General features: G+C 45.9%; 2 protein-coding genes across 10 annotated transcripts; both read right to left on the reverse strand.

Moving 5' to 3' along the window:
* Nucleotides 1-9,529: 9,529 nt before the first annotated feature.
* On the reverse strand, nucleotides 9,530-12,558 carry LOC124179871 (phosphoribosyl pyrophosphate synthase-associated protein 2). 7 transcript variants are annotated; one of them, XM_046564714.1, is made up of 6 exons: nucleotides 12,410-12,558; nucleotides 11,799-11,888; nucleotides 11,252-11,660; nucleotides 10,889-11,164; nucleotides 10,660-10,806; nucleotides 9,530-10,527 (listed from the first exon to the last, which is right to left on the reverse strand). In XM_046564714.1, exons 2-6 carry the CDS (start codon nucleotides 11,873-11,875, stop codon nucleotides 10,369-10,371), a joined length of 1,068 nt encoding a protein of 355 aa, XP_046420670.1. In that variant the 5' UTR covers nucleotides 11,876-11,888; nucleotides 12,410-12,558; the 3' UTR covers nucleotides 9,530-10,368. The 7 variants fall into 7 exon arrangements, with proteins under 7 accessions (XP_046420670.1, XP_046420671.1, XP_046420669.1 ...); XM_046564715.1 differs by having other exon boundaries at nucleotides 11,799-11,912; nucleotides 12,410-12,547; XM_046564713.1 differs by lacking the exon at nucleotides 12,410-12,558 and adding an exon at nucleotides 12,264-12,403.
* Nucleotides 12,559-14,804: 2,246 nt separating this feature from the next.
* On the reverse strand, nucleotides 14,805-27,092 carry LOC124181032 (NADPH oxidase 5). Of its 3 annotated transcripts, XM_046567147.1 has the most exons (20): nucleotides 26,570-27,092; nucleotides 21,238-21,332; nucleotides 21,059-21,170; nucleotides 20,879-20,976; nucleotides 20,563-20,683; nucleotides 20,318-20,468; nucleotides 20,014-20,224; nucleotides 19,705-19,931; nucleotides 19,285-19,473; nucleotides 18,679-18,872; nucleotides 18,232-18,553; nucleotides 17,493-17,655; nucleotides 17,279-17,424; nucleotides 17,033-17,174; nucleotides 16,733-16,950; nucleotides 16,472-16,629; nucleotides 16,106-16,315; nucleotides 15,801-16,004; nucleotides 15,634-15,730; nucleotides 14,805-14,939 (listed from the first exon to the last, which is right to left on the reverse strand). In XM_046567147.1, exons 1-20 carry the CDS (start codon nucleotides 26,738-26,740, stop codon nucleotides 14,845-14,847), a joined length of 3,324 nt encoding a protein of 1,107 aa, XP_046423103.1. In that variant the 5' UTR covers nucleotides 26,741-27,092; the 3' UTR covers nucleotides 14,805-14,844. The 3 variants fall into 3 exon arrangements, with proteins under 3 accessions (XP_046423103.1, XP_046423104.1, XP_046423102.1); XM_046567146.1 differs by lacking the exon at nucleotides 14,805-14,939 and having other exon boundaries at nucleotides 14,991-15,730; nucleotides 26,570-27,091; XM_046567148.1 differs by lacking the exons at nucleotides 14,805-14,939; nucleotides 19,285-19,473 and having other exon boundaries at nucleotides 14,990-15,730; nucleotides 26,570-27,091.
* Between the last annotated feature and the right edge of the window lie 27 nt (nucleotides 27,093-27,119).

Genomic DNA, 27,119 nt, shown 5'->3' on the forward strand with positions numbered 1-27,119 from the left:
AACCTAACCTAACCTAACCTAACCTAACCTAACCTAACCTAACCTAACCTAACCTAACCTAACCTAACCTAACCTAACCTAACCTAACCTAACCTAACCTAACCTAACCTAACCTAACCTAACCTAACCTAACCTAACCTAACCTAACCTAACCTAACCTAACCTAACCTAACCTAACCTAACCTAACCTAACCTAACCTAACCTAACCTAACCTAACCTAACCTAACCTAACCTAACCTAACCTAACCTAACCTAACCTAACCTAACCTAACCTAACCTAACCTAACCTAACCTAACCTAACCTAACCTAACCTAACCTAACCTAACCTAACCTAACCTAACCTAACCTAACCTAACCTAACCTAACCTAACCTAACCTAACCTAACCTAACCTAACCTAACCTAACCTAACCTAACCTAACCTAACCTAACCTAACCTAACCTAACCTAACCTAACCTAACCTAACCTAACCTAACCTAACCTAACCTAACCTAACCTAACCTAACCTAACCTAACCTAACCTAACCTAACCTAACCTAACCTAACCTAACCTAACCTAACCTAACATTACATTACATTACATTACATTACATAACATTACATAACCCGCCGCGATTTGCCTCGATTTGCCGCGATTCGCCTCGATTCGCCGCGACCCGCCGCGACCCGCCGCGACCCGCCGCGATTTGCCTCGATTCGCCGCGACCCGCCGCGACCCGCCGCGACCCGCCGCGATTTGCCTCGATTCGCCGCGAACCGCCGCGACCCGCCGCGACCCGCCGCGACCCGCCGCGACCCGCCGCGACCCGCCGCGACCCGCCGCGACCCGCCGCGATTTGCCTCGATTCGCCGCGACCCGCCGCGATTTGCCTCGATTCGCCGCGACCCGCCGCGATTTGCCTCGATTCGCCGCGACCCGCCGCGATTTGCCGCGACCCGCCGCGACCCGCCGCGACCCGCCGCGATTTGCCTCGATTCGCCGCGACCCGCCGCGACCCGCCGCGACCCGCCGCGATTTGCCGCGACCCGCCGCGACCCGCCGCGATTTGCCTCGATTCGCCGCGACCCGCCGCGACCCGCCGCGATTTGCCTCGATTCGCCGCGACCCGCCGCGACCCGCCGCGACCCGCCGCGACCCGCCGCGATTTGCCTCGATTCGCCGCGACCCGCCGCGACCCGCCGCGACCCGCCGCGATTTGCCGCGACCCGCCGCGACCCGCCGCGATTTGCCTCGATTCGCCGCGACCCGCCGCGACCCGCCGCGACCCGCCGCGACCCGCCGCGATTTGCCTCGATTCGCCGCGACCCGCCGCGACCCGCCGCGACCCGCCGCGACCCGCCGCGATTTGCCTCGATTCGCCGCGACCCGCCGCGACCCGCCGCGACCCGCCGCGACCCGCCGCGATTTGCCTCGATTCGCCGCGACCCGCCGCGACCCGCCGCGACCCGCCGCGATTTGCCGCGACCCGCCGCGACCCGCCGCGATTTGCCTCGATTCGCCGCGACCCGCCGCGACCCGCCGCGACCCGCCGCGATTTGCCTCGATTCGCCGCGACCCGCCGCGACCCGCCGCGACCCGCCGCGATTTGCCTCGATTCGCCGCGACCCGCCGCGACCCGCCGCGACCCGCCGCGACCCGCCGCGACCCGCCGCGATTTGCCTCGATTCGCCGCGACCCGCCGCGACCCGCCGCGACCCGCCGCGATTTGCCGCGACCCGCCGCGACCCGCCGCGATTTGCCTCGATTCGCCGCGACCCGCCGCGACCCGCCGCGACCCGCCGCGACCCGCCGCGATTTGCCTCGATTCGCCGCGACCCGCCGCGACCCGCCGCGACCCGCCGCGATTTGCCGCGACCCGCCGCGACCCGCCGCGATTTGCCTCGATTCGCCGCGACCCGCCGCGACCCGCCGCGACCCGCCGCGACCCGCCGCGACCCGCCGCGATTTGCCGCGATTCGCCGCGACCCGCCGCGACCCGCCGCGATTTGCCGCGACCCGCCGCGACCCGTTGCGATTTGCCGCGATTCGCCGCGACCCGCCGCGACCCGCCGCGACCCGTTGCGATTTGCCACGATTCGCCGCAATCCCCCGCAATCCCTTGCAATCCCTTGCAATCCCCCGCAATCCCCCGCAATCCCCCGCAATCCCCCGCAATCCCCCGCAATCCCCCACAATCCCCAACAATCCCCAACAATCCCCAACAATCCCTAACATTCCCCAACAATCCCCAACAATCCCCAACAATCCCCAACAATCCCCAACAATCCCCAACAATCCCCGAAAATCCCCAACAATCCCCAACAATCCCCAACAATCCCCAACAATCCCCAACAATCCCCAACAATCCCCCGCAATCCCCCGCAATCCCTTGCAATCCCCCGCAATCCCACGCAATCCCCCGCAATCCCCCGCGATACCCCGCAATCCCTCGCAATCCCCCGCGATCCCCCGCAATCCCCCGCGATCCCCCGCAATCCCCCGCGATCCCCCGCAATCCCCCGCAATCCCCCGCAATCCCCCGCAATCCCCCGCAATCCCTTGCAATCCCCCGCGATCCCCCGCAATCCCCCGCAATCCCCCGCAATCCCCCGCAATCCCCTACAATCCCCAACAATCCCCAACAATCCCCCACAATCCCCCACAATCCCCCACGATCCCCAACAATCCCCAACAATCCCCAACAATCCCCAACAATCCCCAACAATCCCCAACAATCCCCAACAATCCCCAACAATCCCCAACAATCCCCAACAATCCCCCAACAATCCCCAACAATCCCCAACAATCCCCAACAATCCCCAACAATCCCCCACAATCCCCAACGATCCCCAGCAATTCCCCGCAATCCCACGCAATCCCCCGCAATCCCCCGCAACCCCCCGCAATCCCCCGCAATCCCCCGCAATCCCCCACAATTCCCAACAATCCCCAACAATCCCCAACAATCCCCAACATTCCCCAACAATCCCCAACAATCCCCAACAATCCCCAACAATCCCCAACAATCCCCAACAATCCCCGAAAATCCCCAACAATCCCCAACAATCCCCAACAATCCCCAACAATCCCCAACAACAATCCCCAACAACAATCCCCAACAACTATTCCCAACAACAATCCCCAACAATCCCCAACAACAATCCCCAACAACAATCCCCAACAACAATCCCCAACAACAATCCCCAACAACAATCCCCAACAACAATCCCCAACAACAATCCCCAACAACAATTTCCAACAACAATCCCCAACAACAATCCCCAACAATCCCCAACAATCCCCAACAACAATCCCCAACAATCCCCAACAATCCCCAACAACAGTCCCCAACAACAAACCCCAACAACAATCCCCAACAACAATCCCCAACAACAATCCCCAACAACAATCCGCAACAACAATCCCCAACAACAATCCCCGACAATCCCCGACAATCCCCGACAATCCCCGACAATCCCCAACAATCCCCAACAATCCCCAACAATCCCAAACAATCCCAAACAATCCCCAACAATCCCCAACAACAATCCTCAACAACAATCCCCAACAACAATCCCCAACAACAAACCCCAACAACAATCCCCAACAACAATCCTCAACAACAATCCCCAACAACAATCCCCAACAATCCCCAACAATTCCCAACAATCCCCAACAATCCCCAACAATCCCCAACAACAATCCCCAACAACAATCCCCAACAACAATCCCCAACAACAATCCCCAACAATCCCCAACAACAATCCCCAACAACAATCCGCAACAACAATCCCCAACAACAATCCCCGACAATCCCCGACAATCCCCGACAATCCCCGACAATCCCCAACAATCCCCGACAATCCCCAACAATCCCCAACAATCCCCAACAATCCCCGACAATCCCCAACGATCCCCGACGATCCCCGACGATCCCCGACGATCCCCGACAATCCCCGACAATCCCCGACAATCCCCGACAATCCCCAACAATCCCCGACAATCCCCGACAATCCCTGACCATCCCCAACAATCTCCAACAATCCCCAACAATCCCCAACAATCCCCAACAATCCCCAACAACAATCCCCAACAACAATCCCCAACAACAATCCCCAACAACAATCCCCAACAATCCCCAACAACAATCCCCAACAACAGTCCCCAACAACAATCCCCAACAACAATCCCCAACAACAATCCCCAACAACAATCCCCAACAACAATCCCCAACAACAATCCCCAACAACAATCCCCAACAACAATCCCCAACAACAATCCCCAACAACAATCCCCAACAACAATCCCCAACAACAATCCCCAACATCAATCCCCAACAACAAACCCCAACAACAATCCCCAACAACAATCCTCAACAACAATCCCCAACAACAATCCCCAACAATCCCCAACAATTCCCAACAATCCCCAACAATCCCCAACAATCCCCAACAACAATCCCCAACAACAATCCCCAACAACAATCCCCAACAACAATCCCCAACAATCCCCAACAACAATCCCCAACAACAATCCGCAACAACAATCCCCAACAACAATCCCCGACAATCCCCGACAATCCCCGACAATCCCCGACAATCCCCAACAATCCCCGACAATCCCCAACAATCCCCAACAATCCCCAACAATCCCCGACAATCCCCAACGATCCCCGACGATCCCCGACGATCCCCGACGATCCCCGACAATCCCCGACAATCCCCGACAATCCCCGACAATCCCCAACAATCCCCGACAATCCCCGACAATCCCTGACCATCCCCAACAATCTCCAACAATCCCCAACAATCCCCAACAATCCCCAACAATCCCCAACAACAATCCCCAACAACAATCCCCAACAACAATCCCCAACAACAATCCCCAACAATCCCCAACAACAATCCCCAACAACAGTCCCCAACAACAATCCCCAACAACAATCCCCAACAACAATCCCCAACAACAATCCCCAACAACAATCCCCAACAACAATCCCCAACAACAATCCCCAACAACAATCCCCAACAACAATCCCCAACAACAATCCCCAACAACAATCCCCAACATCAATCCCCAACAACAATCCTCAACAACAATCCCCAACAACAATCCCCAACAACAATCCCCAACAACAATCCCCAACAACAATCCTCAACAACAATCCCCAACAACAATCCCCAACAACAATCCCCAACAACAATCCCCAACAACAGTCCCCAACAACAAACCCCAACAACAATCCCCAACAACAATCCCCAACAACAATCCTCAACAACAATCCCCAACAATCCCCAACAATTCCCAACAATCCCCAACAATCCCCAACAATCCCCAACAACAATCCCCAACAACAATCCCCAACAACAATCCCCAACAACAATCCCCAACAACAAACCCCAACAACAATCCCCAACAACAATCACCAACAACAATCTCCAACAACAATCCCCAACAATCCCCAACAATTCCCAACAATCCCCAACAATCCCCAACAATCCCCAACAACAATCCCCAACAACAATCCCCAACAACAATCCCCAACAACAATCCCCAACAATCCCCAACAACAATCCCCAACAACAATCCCCAACAACAATCCCCAACAACAATCCCCAACAACAATCTCCAACAACAATGCCCAACAACAATCCCCAACAATCCCCAACAACAATCCCAAACAACAATCCCCAACAACAATCCCCAACAACAATCCCCAACAACAATCCCCAACAACAATCCCCAACAACAATCCCCAACAACAATCCCTAACAACAATCCCCAACGACAATCCCCAACGACAATCCCCAACAACAATCCCCAACAACAATCCCCAACAACAATTCCCAACAACAATCCCCAACAACAATCCCCAACAATCCCCAACAATCCCCAACAACAATCCCCAACAATCCCCAACAATCCCCAACAACAATCCCCAACAACAATCCCCAACAACAATCCCCAACAACAATCCCCAACAACAATCCCCAACAACAATCCCAAACAATCCCCAACAATTCCCAACAATCCCCAACAATCCCCAACAATCCCCAACAACAATCCCCAACAACAATCCCCAACAACAATCCCCAACAACAATCCCCAACAACAATCCCCAACAACAATCCCCAACAACAATCCCCAACAACAATCCCCAACAACAATCCCCAACAACAATCCTCAACAACAATCCTCAACAACAATCCCCAACAACAATCCCCAACAACAATCCCCAACAACAATCCCCAACAACAATCCCCAACAACAGTCCCCAACAACAATCCCCAACAACAATCCCCAACAACAATCCCCAACAACAATCCCCAACAACAATTCCCAACAACAATCCCCAACAACAATCCCCAACAATACCCAACAATCCCCAACAACAATCCCCAACAATCCCCAACAATACCCAACAACAATCCCCAACAATCCCCAACAATCCCCAACAACAACCCCCAACAATCCCCAACAATCCCCAACAATCCCCAACAATCCCCAACAATCCCCAACAATCCCCAACAATCCCCAACAATCCCCAACAATCCCCAACAATCCCCAACAATCCCCAACAATCCCCAACAATCCCCAACAATTCCCAACAATCCCCAACAATCCCCAACAATCCCCAACAATCCCCAACAATCCCCAACAATCCCCAACAATCCCCAACAATCCCCAACAATCCTCAACAATCCCCAACAATCCTCAACAATCCCCAACAATCCCCAACAATCCCCAACAATCCCCAACAATCCCCAACAATCCCCAACAATCCCCAACAATCCCCAACAATCCCCAACAATCCCCAACAATCCCCAACAATCCCCAACAATCCCCAACAATCCCCAACAATCCCCAACAATCCTCAACAATCCCCAACAATCCCCAACAATCCGCAACAATCCCCAACAATCCCCAACAATCCCGTCACGGTAATACGGATACGTCACTTCCGCTTCGCTCACAAGCAGGACGACAAGGAACTGGGAAAAAAACCCTGTGAAAAACCCTAGGAAAAAATCCCTGGAGAATAGAAAACCTCAGAATAAAACCCTAGCCGAGAATCCCTAGAATATGAAAAACTCTAGGATATCTAACCCTACAGGAGAAAACCCTGGGAAAAAAACCTGAGGGAAAAAAACCTGAGGGAAAAAACCCAACAAAAAAAAACCCTCGTGAAGAAAACCCCGAGGAAAAAACCCTAGATGAAAAACTCTAGGGGAAAAAAAACCGTAGGGATACAAATCCAGGGAAAACCCAAGGAAAAAACTCTAGAAAAAAAAAATCGGAATAGAAAAACCCTGGAAAAAACCCCTAGGGAAAGAAAACCCAACTTCCAGAACTGTAAAAATCTTCGCGTTTGCATCTCTAAAGCTATTTCTTCGAAAGGCGGCAATTTGTAATGTTCTCCGAGCAGGCACGAGTTCAGGTACTGACGGTCTAAGCAAATTTGGAGCGAATCATCCGGTTTTTCCACAAGTACATCCGGATTCTCGAACTCTGTTGGCTCGTCTATTCGCCTGATAATTTTGTGACGTTCAATACCCTCAAGTTCAGATCGATAAGCCTCTAATACTTCAAAAGGTACCTTCGTGCAAGGTTCGATGTTCCCTATATATCCTGGTTTCATTTTGAAATCGTAAACGTACCTGACTTAGCCGATGCCTTCGAACAAGTCTTTATTTTCCTGAATTAAACCCTTTGTTCCCTGAGCCTTATTTGAACTTATATTCGCTACTCGAGTTAACAGTTTTGACTTTACAATGCTCGGTAACCGCATGATAGGTGTCGTTTTTTTCGCAATCAACTACGTAGAATACAAGATTTTCAGTCTTACCTTCAACTTCGCACCTCGTTGAATCTTCGGTTACCGCGTCTATCTTTTGACGGCTTACACATACCTGCGCGAAGTGATTGTACCCATTGCACGCTTTGCATTGCTTATTGAAGGCTGGACATCTATTCGCTTGATGTCGATACCCGCATCGTTCACAGGACGATTGATTCTGCTGCTGCTGATTTGGCTGTCCGTTGTTCTGCTGCTGCGTATAGTTTTGTTGTCGTCTGGATGGCTGGCCTTCGCTGCTACTCTGCTGTTGCTACTGCTGCTGTTGTGTCTGCTGCCCTCTGCCTCTGTTGCCACGCGGCTGGTTGCGTCCTCTACTGGACGGTTGTTGTTTTTCTTTTTGTTTTGTTTGGACGACATCCATTTTCTCGGTCGTTTTTAATGTCTCGATTCACTGATTGGCTAGCTCGGCTGCTCTACACAACTGCGTACACCTCTCGAAACTCAGGTTTTCTTCTTCTCGGAGGAGCCGATCCTTTAGCTGTGCGTTTCTTATGCCACTGATGATGCGATCTTTGATCAGGCTATCTTTCAAGGCCCCAAACGAACAATCTTGACTCAACTTTTTCAGGTCCGTCAAGAAACCTTCGAACGATTCATCCGGTTTTTGGTTTCCTTGGAAAAACACATGTCGGCACACACTTTCATTCTTCTTTGGCACACAAAAGTTTTCGAATGCTTTCACGACTTTGTCGTAGTTCTTCGCGTCCGCTACACTGAGCTCGAACGTGTCGTATTTTTCTTGTGCCTCTTCTCCGATGGCGTGAAGCAAGATGGCTATTTTCACTTCAGCGGCTTTGTTATTCGATTCCGTGTTTAGCAGGTATATACCGAACTTTTTGAACCACTTCTTCCAGTTTTCTGAAATATTCCCACTAAATGAGAGAGGTTCTGGCGGCTTCAGGTTGCTCGAGTGCTGTGCCATGTTTCCTTCGTCACTTTTTTTTCCAGCAAGTGCTTCATCGACTGAGCGATTCTCGTTCGTCGATTCTTCTAGATTTACCGTGACGTCTGAGGCGTCTTCGAAATCACTAGTAGTGTCTAGTCCAGACTGCGCCATTTAATAAATGTGGAGGACGCTTTTGTCGTGTTCGGCCTGCAGCCATCTTTATTTGTCTGCCTCTAGGCGTCACCGCTAGGTGGCGTATAAGCTCGATCGTGACAACCAAAGCTGCATGCTTGAATCCGAGAATTTGGATTGTCACGTTTTGTGATTTCGGCTGCTTCTTAAGTGATTCCGACTTTTTCTTTGCAGCCACCGACTTCTCTTGAAGTCTACCGGTTGTCACTCAGGGTTGCATGTATACAATATTTACTGTCGTCATAATGTCATCGTTGTAATATTCTCTCAATTTCAATTTTATAGAACTTTCATGTGGTGTATAACCCTTGGTATGATCTGTTTATTCTTATGGCGAGAAGTGGCAATTGTGACTAATATCTGTGTAATTATCAATTATTTCTTGCCACGTGGCACTGCTAGCGCCACATATGCACAAGTTCTCGTCCGCAGCACTTGTCTACTACGCTCTGTTCGGTAAGGGTTGTGCTTGTGTTGAAGCTGACGGTACCGCGCTGCTTGTAATCCGACTTCCACGTTAGACTCTCGGTATAAGCTTGGAATAAGGTTCGCCAGAGCTTGACATTGAACGATATATACACATATCCCTGCATAACAGGTGAGAGTCGATGTAGGTGAATGCATATTTATTATCTGTTCTACAAGATATTTCTTTAGAATGCTGTACATCTCAGCGACAATTAAGTTGTGGACAGTAAAAGTCTACATCTAACAGTAAAACACGAACCACATCTAATCAACTGTGATTGGTGTAAGCACAAAGAATATTCACGGACGCGGATTGAGAATTTAGGATGATCGATATGAGTATCCATAACGAATGCAATGCAATGTATCATTTTTCTCAAATCTACGAGAGGTGGCTAGCTGTTTGGACTTTCTCTGACACCTCGAACCTAGGAAAGAAGCTCTTTTGGAAGCATATCTTCGAAGATCGGATATGTGAACGAAAGTTTTCAGGACAGTACATGTGACGTAAGCTATTTCTACATTTACTATAATTTACATAGTGGAGCTGTAACAGTGGCTCGGCACGAGCATGTTGCGATCGTTCGTATGAGCGAAAATGTCCAAACTGTGACACCTCAAATATCATCTTTTCTATCCAATTTAATTTTTCCCTCTATCCGTATCCGTTTATTGTGATATATCAATGAAAAAACAACGCTAGAAATTATACGCAGAAAATTAATGTTTCAAACAGAGTTATCATAGTTTTGAGAGTATAAAAATAGAATGAATAACGAACCGAAAGAAACGGCGTCGGAGTAGTTTCATACCCGTTTAGTAATTTACGAAAAGCCTTACGGACGTTTGTGTATTCTTATTCGTAACTGAAGTTTGTTTGAATAATTGGAAAATTAGAAGTTCTATGAAAGCTCGGCATCTTCATTTAACGTCACTCGTTTGGTGGTAATATTTGTATCACTGTCGGGCGCTATTCTCTTTCCTAATCCTCCAAGGTGACGTTTTTAAAGAGGTAAGACATAGACTCTTTGTTATGAATGCGTCTTATCGCTTCAGCGAGCAAAATACTGATGTCTACTGTCTTTATCTTGTGACATTGCATCTTCTGTAGCTCGTGAGGAATCGTGTTAGTAACAACAACCTGTAACATTAAAGAGTCGTGAAGCGTAGTTTTGGTTCACCCGATATTACTTCATACGAGAGATGAACATTCTCGAGCAACCTCATGCTCGATCGGTGTAACATCTTGTCATAAACTGTATATCAGACTAACCTCGTCGATTGGCGATTCGTCGATAAGACGGGGGGCATCTGAACTAAGCAGACCATGAGTGGCAAGTACGTATATCTTGTAGGCGCCTCGCTCCTTCAGAACTTCAGCTGCAGCGGCAAACGATTGTACATCATCGACCATGTCATCCTGTAACACTTGTTAATAAATCTCCATTTCTGTCGTTTTACAATGGCGAAAGGGTTGTGTCCTTTAAAACAATCAAGCTTACCACCATGATCGCAATACGTCCGCCGACGTCTCCTACCACGTTGATCGGTGGCTTCTCCTTAGCCGGATGCACCGGGACTCCGACTCCCACCTCCATTGTACGTGAAGGGACGACGGCAGGTGGGGAATACCGACCGTCGTTCATATCAGATTCGGATTCTCTCTGCTCTCCGTGAATCACAGCAATACCGAGGCGCAGTCGTTCGGCATAGCTTGTCGCTTTTTTAGCGCTGCCTGGATTTCTGGCTACTATAACCGAGTTGCGGTAATCTGGAATCTGCCGTGAGAAAGTCAATTTGTAATCCTTGCTGTATTGTATTTTAAGCCAGGGTCACAGAACATAGGGCCATGATTCCTCACTTACGCATTCTTGGATATACTGCAAAAGAAATGGACTGGCGCGTAAATTGTCAACCGGACAATCGAAGAAGCCTTGAATCTCCTTCTGATGGAGGTCCATCGTAATGACATGGGTCAAACCGCTTTTACACATCATCTTGGCAAGCAGCTTGGACACGATGCATCCTCGTTTTCGCATTTTACACTGTTTGGAATATGGTAGGTACGGAATAACACCGACGATATTCTTGGCCGATGAAGTTTTGCAGGCGTAGGCCATTATCAGTAGTTCCATAATATTGTTGTTGACGTCCTTGGATCCAGTTTGTATTATGTAAATATCTTTGCCCCGTACAGAGTCCCCGATTTCCACCATGGTCTCCCTATTTGTTTTATGATAAACCGAACATCCTCCGCTCTTCACCCCGAGTCGGCTAAGCAAACAAAATTGAAGAAGTAAGCTATGGGTCGAGCCTTGATGTGACAAGAGTAGAGAACACAACCATCAAATCTAGGATAAAATATAAGAAATACAATAAGTGATGAGACGATTTCGTTTCAAAGCTACTCACTTAGCGATCAGCGTGGCAAGTTCAGGATGAGAATTCCCGCCAATGATCATTATGTCAGAGGTGATTGGGACGTCCATTTTGATACTTGACCTGGGTAAACGAAAACCGACTAGTCTGCGTTTGAGAAATAGTAAGTAGGGGATTTTTTGTAGACAACGTTTTCGGTGGCATTAAATAGTATGGTTAGGTTATGTTGGTATCTAGCGTAAGAAATGAATTAACGGCATCCGGGCGTAGGATAATTAGGATTGATCGGCGAATGTGACTGGCAGAGACAAAAATGCATGCGGGGATTGAGGACACGATTACCTAAAGACGCATCGCAGGAGAATGAAAAGGAATTAAGGTACATACGTCATATAGAGGAGCTAGATGATACTAGTGACCGACGAGAAGGGTACAACGAAAATCTCGACAAATAAACACCTTGTTTTGTTGTGAAACATATTAGCGAATGATACTTGCAAGCTTAATACTGCGATGACACAATGCAGTTTGCGACAGTACAAAGTCAAAATTACAAATCAAACTGCGTGTTCCAGTGTATAACACGGTGTAATTGCTAATCAATTTCTTCCACGGTCATCCGTACGCGGGGGGTTTTTATTTACCTCCCGGACCGATGATCTGCCGACTGCCGAACGGATGATCTAACACAGGGCTACCAATCCCGCGTCTTCGGGCTGGACGGCTTCTTTCTCGTTGGTAGAAATGATAATTTGAATGATGAAAATGCTCAGGCGGGGAAAGCAATCGGTATTGAGGGCTTAAGGAGGGTAGAGGCAAGAAGCACTATCTCACTTGGATTAGTGATCCTTGTTGTCGTATCACATCTGGAGATATTTCGGATGGTTAGTCGGTTCTTTGAATGATCTGGTCACCAGATTCTCACACTTGGAGTTGGGTTAATTGGTATTAGTGATACAGGATGTAATAAGGAATGAAATATACAAACATTCCGGCGCCGGATGTTACAATGGGAGAGCCGGTGAAAAGCAGCTCGGAACGGGTGAAGCCGGAACACCTCTGAATTGGCGCTTTCGGAAGTGACTAGATTTCCGTACGGAACGAATGAACCAGCGGCCCAACTATAACAATTCCCGCTACTTAGGGTGCGTTCTGATATTAGCTCCCAATGCTGTCAACAATCTTTTATTTCTTTTGCGCTGCCGATACCGTGGCTAGCTCTGCCTCTGTCCTAGGGACGTGTTCTTGGCACGACCAGTCAATTTTGGAACGCACCCTCAAAAATATCCGAGTTGTCAGCCTGTATCATGGGAGAAACGAACTTGTGAAAACTGTACCCTCTCGCACGGACCGTGCAGTCTATCTCTACCTATAAATAACTTTAATAAGTCTGTGAAACGTACTCCCTGTTCTGCTCGGAAAAGCATAGGAGAGGAAACATAACTCCGTACTCTTTCCGACAGCAAAGGTGGGACACATTCTGGTCGGAAGTTCGTAGTACCGATAGCGCCGCTCGTAGCGCTGGTTTCGTCTGTTGCATCAGAAATTTGAACGCTCTGTACTTACGCGCGCCTCTCGGGCGTACAATTTTTAAATGATATTCTGCATTGTCAGCCGTCAAACGCAGTGCAACAGACGATATCACCGCTGCGAGCATCGCTATTGAAACCATCTTGGAACGACAAACTCGACCCAACTAGAATGTGGCCCACTCTTGTTTGTAACGCGGATATGACTCCAGCCCTCCTCCTTCCTGGTTCCGCTACACCTTCGTAGCTATACAAGTAGTTCGCCAAAACATGCCTAATATTAGCCTTCGAATGTCACATATTTATACACAATCAATATCCTCCTACTGCAGCTCGCAATTGTAACTCCAATTGGATGCAACGGTACTAAATGTTTTTCTATACTTGACGGTAATCAATAAGTTGAAGGTACGGGTCTCTGTTTTTATTAGCTCGTCCTCGGCTACGTCCATGGTCTTACGTGCAGGTCTGGATACTCGGTTACTTTTATGTGCTGGGAATTATCACAGTTGATGCGACCGATCGATTGTTCCAACTTGATTGGCTTACCGCAAGTTTGCACCGCTCTTAGTGGCGGAAATGAAGACTACGTCGACTTGATTAGCGCGTTGATCGACTTACCCCAATTAGTCTAAGGTTGGACTGCGCCAAGTGGCGGAAATGAGCACTAGCTTTTGCGACACTATTTGGGTCACTCCCCACCCTACGAGTTTCCAGACCTGTACCTAAAACCGTGGCTACAGCTACGTCACATTCGGGAGCATTCGAAGGACCCGATCTCTCTGACACGTCATGGTGTAACACAAGATTGTTCGCCGGTGGTCTGTGTGCAATGGCAGGCCACGCATTTTCATGTTACCCAATCGTCCGATCGTAATTTATCCCTCAAAATTGTGCGAATGATAAAATTTCGATTTCTAAACCTATTACTTTTTCACAAGCTTGTACGCACAGGCGGTCTACCGGAATCACCAAAGAGCGCGGTATGCAATTTGATTTATACTCGTAACAAGCTCTAACGTTTTAGTGTCACTAATTCACGCATAAAGGTGATTTATTTATTTTTGATTCTACCATTTTGTCAAGTATTCAGTATTCTCGTATAGCAATTTATATTATTATCGTTATCATTACTTCAGGATGTTTATTACGCATCAGGTCATTCATTCTGGTGTGTAAAATACAATAATGGACATAACATCGCAATATAAATAAATCGAATGAAATGACCGAGGAACAGATGCACTTCTTTGCGACACTATTAAGTATTTGGTTGTTGCATGAGACGGCGAGATTGATGCGAACGATGAGATAACAGTTCACGAGTGGTCGCAAAACAATTTACGTAAAATGTAAATTTCTAATGAAAATGTGTTTAAACCAATATCAAAGTCTCACAAGTCAATAAATATATGATTTTATTACCTGTAGCGTATAAGTATAATTTGAACAATACCGTAGATATACGCATTATGTTTACAATTAGAAGCGGATAAACCGCCTATGTCGAACTCCTAATAACCCACAGATCGATCCAACCATTGATAACTCTATATTTTATTACCAATAACAAACCAGTTGTGTATTGAATGACTTCCGCGGCGCGTGCTGACGAGTTTGGAACAGGAATTTGTAACTTCTGTATCTACAATTAGTTCATCAGTCTCATGTAATTTAAAATTTTTATTGTACATTTTCAACCTACAATATTGCAACTAATATATGATGCTATTTGTTGCATCGTTCGCGAAATGTGTGTATGGCAACCCTGTGAGAATTCAACGGTTTCTACTATTCAGCACCGATGCGGCCCTCGCTAGCGATTCTAATGCACGTACTTACGTACTGCAGAATGCGGACCGTGATTACTCGATTACAAATTCGAACATACGGAAACAATTTTCACCCCACGATAGGATAGTATAATCGTACGTATACAGTTTTCGAAAATTGCATACCGGTCCAACATAGAATCTGAAATGGACACGATTCTCTTTGCTCTCGATAATTCAATTATATCCATTTCAGATCACTCCCAAGAAAATCCCATGCAAGTTTCCGACTCTTGAATGATTTTTAGGTAAAATGGATCGTGTTCGAGTGTAATGCCTCCGAAAACTATTACCCGCGAGGGTTAATGTTTAGTATGTACTAAATTTATGTATACCCAATAATCACGATATTTACAATTAGACAAGCTCAATGTTACACTCGGATTTATAGCAAGAACAAATCGTGTTAGAAAACCTCTTTTCTGAAATTGAACCCAAATTGATCGCACTTATATCGCAAGATACGAGCTAGTTGTAGAGGGCCGCAAAAGAATACCGTTATCTTACCCTTCTTTTGATCTTGGAGCTGCTTGAACACTTTATCCCAGTTCGGACGGCCGGCGTTAGTTCTCGTTTTCAACCCAGTGATAAGGTCACGTTTTTCCTATAAGCATAAATAACTCGACACGTCAGAATCCGTTCAAGTAGTACGAAATGGGGGAAAATAGTCGAACCTTTTCATGTAACAAATCCATTGCTAATTGAAGTCCCACCGCTTTCATGTCGTTCTTCTGCAAGGCGCTCGTTATGTACATATGCATCTCTAGAAAACGTTCCATCGTTGCTCCGAGTTCAGCCTGTTCCATTTCTAACTGCGACAGTAAATTGACAAACCATTCGAAAGAGTGCTGGTCCCGATTTATCCAAAAGAAATCTACCTGAAAGTCATGCGTCAAACCGTTGTGACGTTAAGATGACGGCGATAACTAAATCAAACATGTAACAATATTCGATACACAATGTTTCTGTTCTCACTAACTTTCCGCAAATGCATTACGGTTGGCGGTATTTCACTGGCCCAAGAAAATTTGCACTTCGGGCAGCAATGTCTCGCCTTCCAATATCTATGCATTATCGACTGAAGTATCGAGGCGAATGGGGTGACGCCGATGCCGGTGGCGATGAGAACTGCGTGCTGCGCTTGAAATATATGACTGGACGGAGCACCGTACGGCCCATCTAAATAAATCTGTAAATGCAATTATATCAGCTTCAAAGTCAGGTTATAGGTGTGCTGTTATTCACGATGGCCCTGGACATTGATTATCAAACTCTGTGCCTTCTCTACTGTACGTATGATTGACAGTAACAGCTCTGATGTATTTTACAACAAATAGTGATCTACCGCCAAAGGTTTTCCGACGGGATAATTGACAGGAGTGTGGAACGACTGCGATTTCCCTTTCGTAGACTCTTCAACACTCTGAATATGAAACACATTGGCTGTTCCTTCTTCGGCAGCAATCAGCGGAGGACTGCGAGTGTCGGACTCTTCTGTTTCTGCTGGAATTACATTATCATCACGTCGAGTCGAGAAATGCGGTTTCTCTATCTCCCCCTGACGTATAACCGTACCGCGAACATGTTGAAAATTTTTGCAACTCACAATCTATAGTAGCGACGATATCGTCTGCTCCACAATTGTCCAGGCTGGGTGTTTTGAACGCAATTATCGTCGGCTTCATTCGCATGTACCTGAAGCTTTGGGCCAAAGATTTATTTTGTGGACTCAAATAGGCCAGACCCAATGATTTCAGTCGCGCACGCCTTATTTGCGATTCGTCGAAGCTCGGTTCTGACTCGGATCTCGCGTAGTCACGAAGTCTGAGGATGAGGATGTACGACAACGGGTGATAAAATGGATTCGCGAAAGATATACCTGTATCAGGTACCGTTGAATACTCACGCGAGTAATCGTTCTCTTTTTTTGTTCCTTATCCGCATGTCGGGCATCGAAATTGATTTTTCAAGAGGATGTTTGTTACTCAATACTATCTTATGCAATTGCACGTTGAGGGCCACTTTTTTAGACAAGTGTCTGGGATCACCTGAAAACGTTTTACATTTCGTGATACCTACTGTACGAGAGTCGAGAAATTATTTTCACATTAGTTTTACAGTCGAGTCAATAATCGTATTATTCCCTACTCACGCCCACTGACGCGAGTCTTATTGATTCCTGGATGACTGCAGCCGTCGTCACCTTCGAAACTCGGATTGGCCACACCGTTGGTTTCTTCCGCGCTACCTGTAGTAACCGTGGTTTTGATGGTTCTGCACAAGGTCACCTCCGAATTCCTGTGAATAAATCGTACCGGCGTCACGTCTGCATCCGATACATTTGAATCGATCGTGCTCAAACTTACGACGGTAGTTTTTCGACGGTCTTGATAGCCCCGGATGTACGTTGGGTGCAACATTCGACAGGTAAGACCTCTCCGCGGTGTAATTTCATCTGTTCCCTGTCAAAGTACGAATATAAAGTATTCGTCCATTCGCCAACACCACGAATATGAAGCCACATATAATCTATAAGCACGCAAATAATGTGAATATTAGAAAAAGATGTCACATTCTTAAAGTGTGTATCTACAAAGTGGTGTACAGTTTATCTTGTGACTTTATAGCTACTCGACACAAAGGTCTACCGATAATATCACTGTTATTCATATTCGTAAATTTTCTACACACTTACTGGACGAAAGTGTAACTGAATAAAAAAATCTCCGATATACATTTACCATAACGTTACTCGATCGACTCGTATAGTGAATTCAACAAACGGCAGTTTAAAATCCCTGTATTTTATCGTGATATTCAAGCTTGTTACTCTTGTCGCACTAATGTTTAGTAATTTCACCAAACGATAGGGTGAATTTCAAAAGTCTGGTTTTGAAATTAGTCACCATATGTATAATAAATTTACAATATCGAATCCGAATACTGCTTTCTGCGCGTACATTTTTGATAGATTCGCCACAGAAATTTTTAACAGCGTACGATCGTACATATCCGCATGCCTCTAGGGATCTCTGAGCGGGTGAGTAACTGTGTAAGGACTAGAACGCTTCACGATAGGATATAATTTCAAGTTGAGAAACCGACCTTCCTGTTCCGGAGCACTGCTGATAGTGAATGGATGCCATTCGTATTTTGCGACAGCTGGAATGTTGACGAAGACGTAATCACCGGGGTGAAAATCAAAGTGGTTGGGTCTCTTGATAACGAGATGCGTCACTCTGGAGGGGAGGAGCAGCCCCGAGCAAATGTATGTGTTTCCCCGCTGCGATTGTAGCCAGACTACTCGACGTAGTCTCTCCACCAGGTACAGGGTACAGGGCCCGACGAACCACTTCCAAAAATTTGGTCCATGAAATATCAGCAAGATCCAGAACGGCACGTAGAGTAAATGAGTCCAGTAAAATATCTAAAACACATTGTGCATATAATGATGAAATTGTTCGAGCTTTCCGGCTTCGTTGTACAACGAGTGCTCCTGCAAAATCGATTCAACCAGACTTCTTTGGACGCCTTTTCGATTGCGATTCATACCTCGAAGCAACCCCCTCGCCTAACGAAGGGCATGGAACATATGATCATCACGGTCAATATAAGAACCAGAGCAACGCCGGTCGGATTGGCTGCACCCGGAACAAGGCCGAACAGCTTGGGCTGGCCAGTGAATATCCATTCGGCATAAGTGTAATTGCCCTTATTTATTTCATAATCGTTGACGACGATCAGTTCTGAAATTTGGATAACAGACACCACAATATACGCTTTTGGTGAACGTTCGTTTCTTCCGGCTGGTATTACAGGTATATCGCGTGACAAATGCCAAAAGGACTTGTATAAAATTATACGTCCTTTTTGCTTTGCAAAGCCAAAAAGGCGTATAGTTTTTTTTTTTTTACCAATCGCTTTATTAACACATTCTAAGCCGAAGTATGAACAAAATTTTTTCCAAAGCCGAACGTTGGTACATGAAAAACTTTTGTTTTATGCGTCCTTTTGGCACAAAGCCCTATCCAGCTGCTGTGATAAGCCCTTTTGGCATTTGTCACGCGTTATGTATGCCTATACAAATATGCATGTGTGCAGAGATGTGTCTGAGTGAGGCGTATGCACTTGTATGAAGATATAGTGAATGATCCTTACTGAAATTGAACAGATGCATTATCGTATGGATAATACTGTAGAAACCGACGAGCACGCCGGTTGTTTTGTGAAGATAGATATGCTGGTCCAACGGTATCACGGAGCTGAATCCATGCGTTCTCAGGAATGTGATGGAGTGTCGAAGCATGAGTATCAGAATAAAGGCACAATTGAAGTTCAGGCACTGACCTATGGATGGTGAATAAAGCAACAGCTATCGTAAGTTTCGTCGCAAGATCATCACGGCACCGTTTTAAATTTTACGAATATCTTGCGCGTTGACTCGTAGAAGCTCTTCGCGAAATTCATCAGTAGAGAAATATAAGGAACAAGTGTACCGCGACTGAGTTTACGTGAATTGCGCTTATCGTTAGTATTTTTGTTTTGACCTACAGTACCATAAATGCGATCAAAACTCACCGCAAGCTCTGGCCAAGATGACAAATCCGTTGGATGACTTGTACTGTATCGCTCTGGACACGAATAGCCCAGCATTGACGATGAGAAATGCACTTGTGAATATTATATAGACATAATTGTTCTTCATGTAGGGCTTGGTAAGTTGATACGGTCTAAGAGCCGACAATCGACGAACAGAGGATTGCTGCTTCGGTTCTGGTTTCGGGGGTACCAGCCATCGGTCGATGCTAAAATATCAATTTCTTTATACCGAAGACATCGCGAAAGAAGAACGAATTCACACGAAAGCTGTATCACTATAAAACTCACCTGATAGACAAATTCTCCAAAAGCCCATCGTGCTTCTCCAGGACGCTTTTCAGAGATTCAAAGGTGATCGCGCCTCTGTTTTCTTGATCGGCGTCCTCGAACAGCGCTATCGTGAGATCCTCTATCTGATCCTCGCTGAATGTCATACCATTTTCTTCCATGCAGACGCGCATCACATGCTGCAGTTCCCGATGCTGAATCAATCCGTCGCCTGTTTCACATATCGGCAAGCTCGTCAAGTATATTACATTTAGTTGTGGTATTATGTGATTTCGTTATGACGACTGGTATCAAACGCGCTCACCGTCAATGTCGTAGACTTTGAACAGAAACTTGATCTTGTCGTCGGGCGTTTTCCCTGCAAATTGATGCATAGAGTCGAGAAACTCCTGAAGCGATATTGTTCCTGAATTGTCCTTGTCGAATATTTGAAACACCCGCTCGGTGAAGAATGGCTGAAATTTTTATACGGGACGTGCAATATCGAGTTATAAATATATTAACTGGTCGGCGTGCGGCAGGCTTCTGAAATACACTCGGTGTGCTTACGTTTTTAGATACGACTATTTTTTTGAATTCCTCTCTTCTAATTTCCTTCTCATTTCCTACGGTCTGCTTGAAGATATTTTCCAGATGCGCCAAACTCTCCTTGTCAAATCCGGCGCGCGATCTGGGTGCAATACATTTCATTTAGATCTGCTATAACGAATCAGTACGGAATGATAATGTATGTAGGTAAAACGTGTCTGTACCTGTAAGTGAAATGAGCGGTCGGGTAGTTGGGCGGTTGGTTAGGTAAATGGGTGGGCGCGTGGGTACGTAGGTTGTTCGCTAGGTATACGGAGGAGTGATAATCAAAACTCACCGAATGCTGGTGATGCTGCCAACGAATTCCATTATTTGTCCCGCGGTGACGTATCCGGCGCTTTCCAGGTCGAGAAAGCGAAATATTTTGTCTACGACCTGTGAGGAAAACAAATGTCAAGTCAAAGTACGAAAAATACAGGATTCAGCGTGGAGGAAATATGTACAATAGTTGGCTCACTCCTTTGGCTCTGAGAATTTGGCGAAACGTGAACGCCGTGACTGCCTCTTCGCCGCACAACACGTAGGCAACACTTTCGAGCTGTTCGGCAAAGTCTATCTGCTTTTCCGTACTGTTGAAATAAATCAAATACATGATCATTACTGTTTTAATTACGTCTTTGCTTTCGCGGCACTCACGTCAATCTCTCCTTCAAAAATTCAATCCACTCGTCCTGGATGAGCAATCCGTCCTGGTCGTGATCGAACAGGACAAACAGTTTGTCCATGAAATTCTGAAACATGTTTTGACAATATAGATATATGCACACGGACACGCCACGCGCGCGCGCGTATATATTGCATCCTGCGTCTGTTTCCGTAAACATTTTTTTCAAAATGTATGTAAACCAGGCCCTCGCTCTGAATCCCGAATTTACGGCGCTTCGGGCATATTTTCCAGCAACCGCGACAATGAAAAAAGCCCGCGTACGAACGAACGCCCTGTCGGACGGTTATTCATTGCGGTATAATTCGGTCCTTGGTTAAATCGGAGCAAGCCGAGCTATTGACTTGGATTAGTAATTGGAATGCGCGCGATATGTGTAACGTTATTCTGCGTGCGTGTAGGCATTAGGAGAATTATAGGTGTGCTGGCATAGGATGTGGTACAGCCTTGATTGGTAGTGGGGGGGGGGGGGGGGGGGGGATAAGCTGCGAGTAGTGTGTTTTACGGTTGTGCGTTTGCTCTGAAAATTGCTTGCCGTTCATACGATATACTCGTACGGGCACGCGAGCGTTGAGTTGTGACTGCAATCATAGGTAGGTACACCTGCCTGTCCTAAGGCGAGCGGCTGCACGGGGCCGACAAACGAAGCGACAAATTAACCGGCCGAGCTTCAAAATTTCAAAGTTGAAAGGTTGACAGGTGCTATAATTCTGCGAATATAAATCGATTGTAACGTATTAGCGGTGCAGCGATATTCTGCAAGCGTTGTTCGAATGGGATACGGATACCCGCCGGAATGAAGCCCTGCCAGGTAAAGGTATTATGGGCGAAACGATCGTTTCGTCTGCACGGGTGATGGCGGTGAACGCATGTATCTCACCTATAATACTTTTATAGCTCAGGGGATACAGTGCCGTGGTAAAATAAACCGAGAATCAAGTCCGGACTGTACAGGTATAAGTTGTACGCAGCCGGAATATAATGATATAAGCCGGAATAACTCACAGGGTAATTGACTCGATTGACATTTTGTAATGTCGTTGAAAATCTTTTTTCACGTACAGATACCGTAGTGGCAATTGTAACGTATACCGTCGGTGTTATAAATACACGTCGCGCGTATGCATTACAGTATCTGTAAGGTATATCTGTACACCGTCAATCTCTCACTACGCGTTTTTTTTCTACGTGCATCTCTTATCAACTTACGCCCTATCATTCTCTGTCCGCATGTTGTCGTGGCCATTGTATACCAGAAAACATACCTCATAGGTATAATATGATATGATACATTAAGGGTAAAGGCTATTGTATATTGAAATACAATAATCAGGCTCATTGGCATGAACAACCTTAAATACGGATTGCGAAAGTCAAGCGTGTCTCATTTGTATACTCGTGTATGTATACATCTACATCGAATAGACGTTAATTTCCATGCAATTCAATACGATCGGTGAGATTATCGTGTAAATACATAATGCTTACACGTATATGCCTACAATCTACCAGGCGACGGTGAATGTGCGATCGCGCGAGCTGCAGCATATGCGTTCAAGGTAAATCAAAGTTAATAAATAATGAAAGACAGCCGATTTGAAAAGTGTAATTCATTTAGCTGGTCCTTGAGGCTGCGAGCGGATCGTGCGAGAAAAATTACCGATGCGGCTAGCGTACTAAAATTTTACTATCATACTGTATTGCGCTGTATGTACAAGGCGAACCGAGTACCATAAGCTTTCGCAAGTACCACCGAATCAATCGAAAAGTACCGAAACTTTCGAATTACGCGCATGAAACGTCGTGATTCCGGTCGAATTCATTCTTCGAAAAGGGGTCACGTAAGCGTTTCCACGCATCTCAAATTATGTGAAACAGAGATGGACTTGCACGTTAAAGGAAGAAAAAATAAAAAAAAAAAACTAAACGAGATTACCGTCACAATCGGCTTTCATTACCTCCGGTTGAGCCCATTTGACGTGCACCAAGAGTCAACTGTTAGCGATTTCAGTTTAACGGTGTACGCTGCATTTTCACGTGCAGCAAACATCATGCAGCTGAATGCAGCAGCAGCAAAATAGCTCTGATTGGTCGATGATTCTGGTGTTTGAATAACGGATCGGCAAGATATGCACAGTTTTAATGGAAATCGTGGGTTATGGCAAGTTGTCACATGTGATAACAATTTCCCGACAACTTGCCCCATCACGACATTTCCGCGGTTGTCTGGGTCCGGGTCAAGTTTTTCGGGATTTTCGGTGTCTAGGTCGAATATTTTGTGGTTTCCGGGAAAAAATACAATGGAGAAACGAATTGTTTCTCAAAAGTATGCGTTTAAAATCCGAGTTTCTCACATTAAAGCAGAAACAAGAGAACAATGGTACGAAAAATATTCATAATTTTTACCATTTTTTGTAATTCAAAATACTTGGGACAACAAGTCGTTGCTCCGCTTCTTTTTTTTTTTTTCTTGTTTTTTGAAAATTCGAGTAACCCTACTTAAATTTACTTTGGAACTGCTACGAACTTTCTCTAGCCCCGGTCTCCCCGACAAAGTACCAGCCTGCCGCACACTGCAGCTGTATATCGTATGCGAATATGTTCCATTGCACAATAATTAATGTATCACTGCAGGCTGCCTGGGTCCTTCGGACCGTTATAGTTATAACATATGTATCAATAATATGCGTGCGCGCGCGCGCGCGCGCGTGTGTGTGTGTGTGTGTGTGTGTGCGTGTGTGTGTGTGTGCGTGTGTGTGTATACATATCCCATTTGAATAACACGCAAAAAATTTTTGCTTCGTTAAAAATGCTATGACTTTTGAACCGTTTGGGATAAAGAAGTTTTCAAGGCATATACTTGGAGGGCATTAAATTCTCTAAAAAAGACCCTCGAGTTGATTTTCTGGACTCAAAAATTCGCATTCGTACGGGCCGTGAAAGTCGAAGATAAGCAGAAATATGCAGTTTTAGGGCTCTACGATTGAAAATATTCATACTAAATGAATAACCTCAAACTAAAATGAAATAAGGTGTGTGAAAGATGTTGTTCATAAACTGGATTCGTCAAAGGAGTAGAGTTTTAACTCATTTGTTTATCTTTTATTACTCTTTTAAACGTTAACATTCTTTTTGATTGTTGATAAAATTTTGTCTGTTACAAGCAGGATATTGCTGGCGATGTAATTGCACTACTTGCAAAATAAATTGTTTTTGTTCTTCATTTATCGTTAAAGTTCGATTATAATTTTGTATTAAAGCTATACTACACATTTTCGCTTTTCTTCGACTTTCACGCCCCGTAAGTATACGAATTTGGAGTCTAAAAAATCAGCTCGGGGAGCTTTTTGTGGAAAATTTAATACCCTGCAAGAATATACTTGAAGATTTTTTTCAACCCAAACGCTTTAATAGTTACAGCATTTTTAATGAAAAAATTTTTTTTTTTTTTGCGTATTATTCAAGTGGGAATTTTCAGATGGTCAGCGATACCTTTTAAAATTTTGCTACAAATTTTTCCAAACGGAAATCTTTTTTTTCTCAGTAAATAGATCCTCTTAAGACCGTAGATTCGATAGGTTAATTTTTTTGGCTCACCCTAATATATATACCTATATCAATGTATAGGTATGTGTATACCTACGGCGCGTTTTCGTGGATGCGCACCATCAGGTTCACCCTTGACAAACAAGTCCGCTGTTTATTTGTCGGCACGCGGCTGATGCGATACTCGGAGCTGCTCAGAATGGACTTGTACTCTCAATTGTCTATAATTATAAGGGTTCCCCTGGTGCGCGTCAACAAAAACGCATGGTATACCGACACTCAGCAAAGCAAATTCTTTCGCGCCTTACGATCAGTGTCGATATTACAATATGATGTGGCAGGGACAGAACACGATTTCTTTTCAAGAAGTACCGCGCATTCGTCCTTCCGAACAATACTTTTCCCAACGTTTACTTCTTTCAAGTCGATTGTCAGTACTTCGCTAGCTAGCTCGGTCGGCGGCGTCAAGTGGTGTTAATAATATAAATTTGACGCCACAATAAAGCATCGATCGATCCATCGGAGAAAGTGATTTTAGACATTTTACATTGGTCCAGAACTCGGTCGTACCGGTTCGTTTCGCTAGGTATCCGATTTTTCACCGCACGAGTGAAGAGCTGCATGTATAATAAATAATCGCCGTAAACTCCGTACACAGTTTCAGCCTCAACCGCGACAATTGTCCTTTCTCCCAGCCCCGATTAACGTGCGAGAGCCACCGATACGGCAGGTAGTGCAATTAGGATTCAAACTTCGAAAGCGACAGGGCCACCCGGGCAGGGATTGAGCTGATTAAAGATTGACCAATTCGAAGGCCAGTGTGTTTAAGTGCTCAGTCAAGTCTGAGCCTAACGAACGAGATTCACTTGACTGCGAACTTTCTCAATACGCGTGTGTTGCATTTACTTACGCGCTGGTACAGCGTAGTTGGCTACATAGGTATAGGTGTAATTTCATACAAGCGTGCGTAAAGGTTACAGGGTCGAGATTCCGACGCGCGTTGCGTCTATCGTGTATAAGGTTCTAACGTGACCAAGATTTGCGCCAAGTTCGTCAAACCCGTAACGATTTTGGAAAACCATTACAGTACTGCACACCGCACCGATCGGCGCAGTTATGCTTTTGGCTATTCATCAAGCTGGTCAATATTTCGTGAAATTCGCGATTGAACTAGTTTTTACGAAGTATACGATATCGACGACGCTCACTCGGATGTTTAACGGAGCAAACTTGCACGTTTGATTTAACCCGCGAATGATGAACGTATTGCCACGTGTTTGTCTTCGCGTCGTTTTTAGTTCAGCTAGAATAACGAGAAGAAACTGGGAGCGACGATCGCATCGTAAGAAAAGAGGACACGTGGGTTCAGGCGACGACAAGGACAAGAGCGCAGCTACAAACAACTTACTTCGGGCAGAGGTTTGCCTACGGATCGGGAATACCTACCAGAAATCACGCTTACGTGACAATGTGTAGGGTAACCGTCCTCAAGCTGCCGGATGTAATGATAACCGCGATAATTCGATTGTTTGCGTCATACTCGTGATATCGATTCCGTCGCTATTGCACATATACGTATACAATTTTCAGCATCTCTCCTTGCGGCGTCTAATCTCGTGCCTCGTTTTACGTGCAATGCAATTTGTTTAAAAGGTGAGATTCGAAGTGACGATTCTTTTTCAACAAAATCAACTCGTTACCAAGCCAACGTATATCGCATACCAGCGATAAAGGTGGAGGCTAAGTGCATGCGATTACCTCGTCTTGAAGTAATCTCCTAAATCCGTCCTTGTTATAACGAATGTTGCTGTTGACTATTTCGGAACACTCCTTCAACGTCACTGTTCTTCGACGCTCAATCAAGCACTCTTCTTCCATTATACTGATCTGACCGAAAGGCTTTTTCCGCGCACCGCACGTACGAGCCATGGCGCCGGTTGTGTTTGCTATAGATGTTTTTGAAATTCGGTATCTGCGATATGTGTTTCGTTCCGTTATTCTTTGTAGTTATGTTTGTAGTTTATTTTTTATTATACCACAGGCACGGGTAGCACAGAGCCTGGTCGGGGTGGGCTTTACGGTGGGGAAGGAAAAGGGAGAGGGAATTTTGAAAGACACTTGCTAGTGGTTCTCCATTATATTCCAGGTAAAGGAGCGCGAAAAATTGCCGCCTGCGTTACTTCGCAGTGAAACATCAATGAATATAGGTCACACGAGTGGATGCATACACTTTTTATACTGTATTACATTATAGTATATTTTTATTATCGGAGACAGAGTTTACCCGCGTATAGCGAAAGACTGAATG

This window comes from Neodiprion fabricii, chromosome 4 (genome assembly GCF_021155785.1).
Source record: "Neodiprion fabricii isolate iyNeoFabr1 chromosome 4, iyNeoFabr1.1, whole genome shotgun sequence".
Taxonomy (NCBI): domain Eukaryota; kingdom Metazoa; phylum Arthropoda; class Insecta; order Hymenoptera; family Diprionidae; genus Neodiprion; species Neodiprion fabricii.

Bases quoted from the DNA above. Each gene is read 5' to 3' on its own strand.
- LOC124179871 (XM_046564709.1), bottom strand. From the start codon at position 12,244: ATGTTTCACAACAAAACAAG. The intron at 11,913-12,224 runs GTGTTTATTTGT...TCTCAAACGCAG, and splicing joins ATGTTTCACAACAAAACAAG to ACTAGTCGGTTTTCGTTTAC. The intron at 11,165-11,251 runs GTAAGTGAGGAA...TTCTCACGGCAG, and splicing joins TGCAGTATATCCAAGAATGC to ATTCCAGATTACCGCAACTC.
- LOC124181032 (XM_046567146.1), bottom strand. From the start codon at position 26,740: ATGGCTCGTACGTGCGGTGCGCGGAAAAAGCCTTTCGGTCAGATCAGT. The intron at 16,316-16,471 runs GTAGATCACTAT...TTGCATTTACAG, and splicing joins CCGTCGGAAAACCTTTGGCG to ATTTATTTAGATGGGCCGTA. The intron at 15,731-15,800 runs GTTCGACTATTT...TTATGCTTATAG, and splicing joins TGGATTTGTTACATGAAAAG to GAAAAACGTGACCTTATCAC.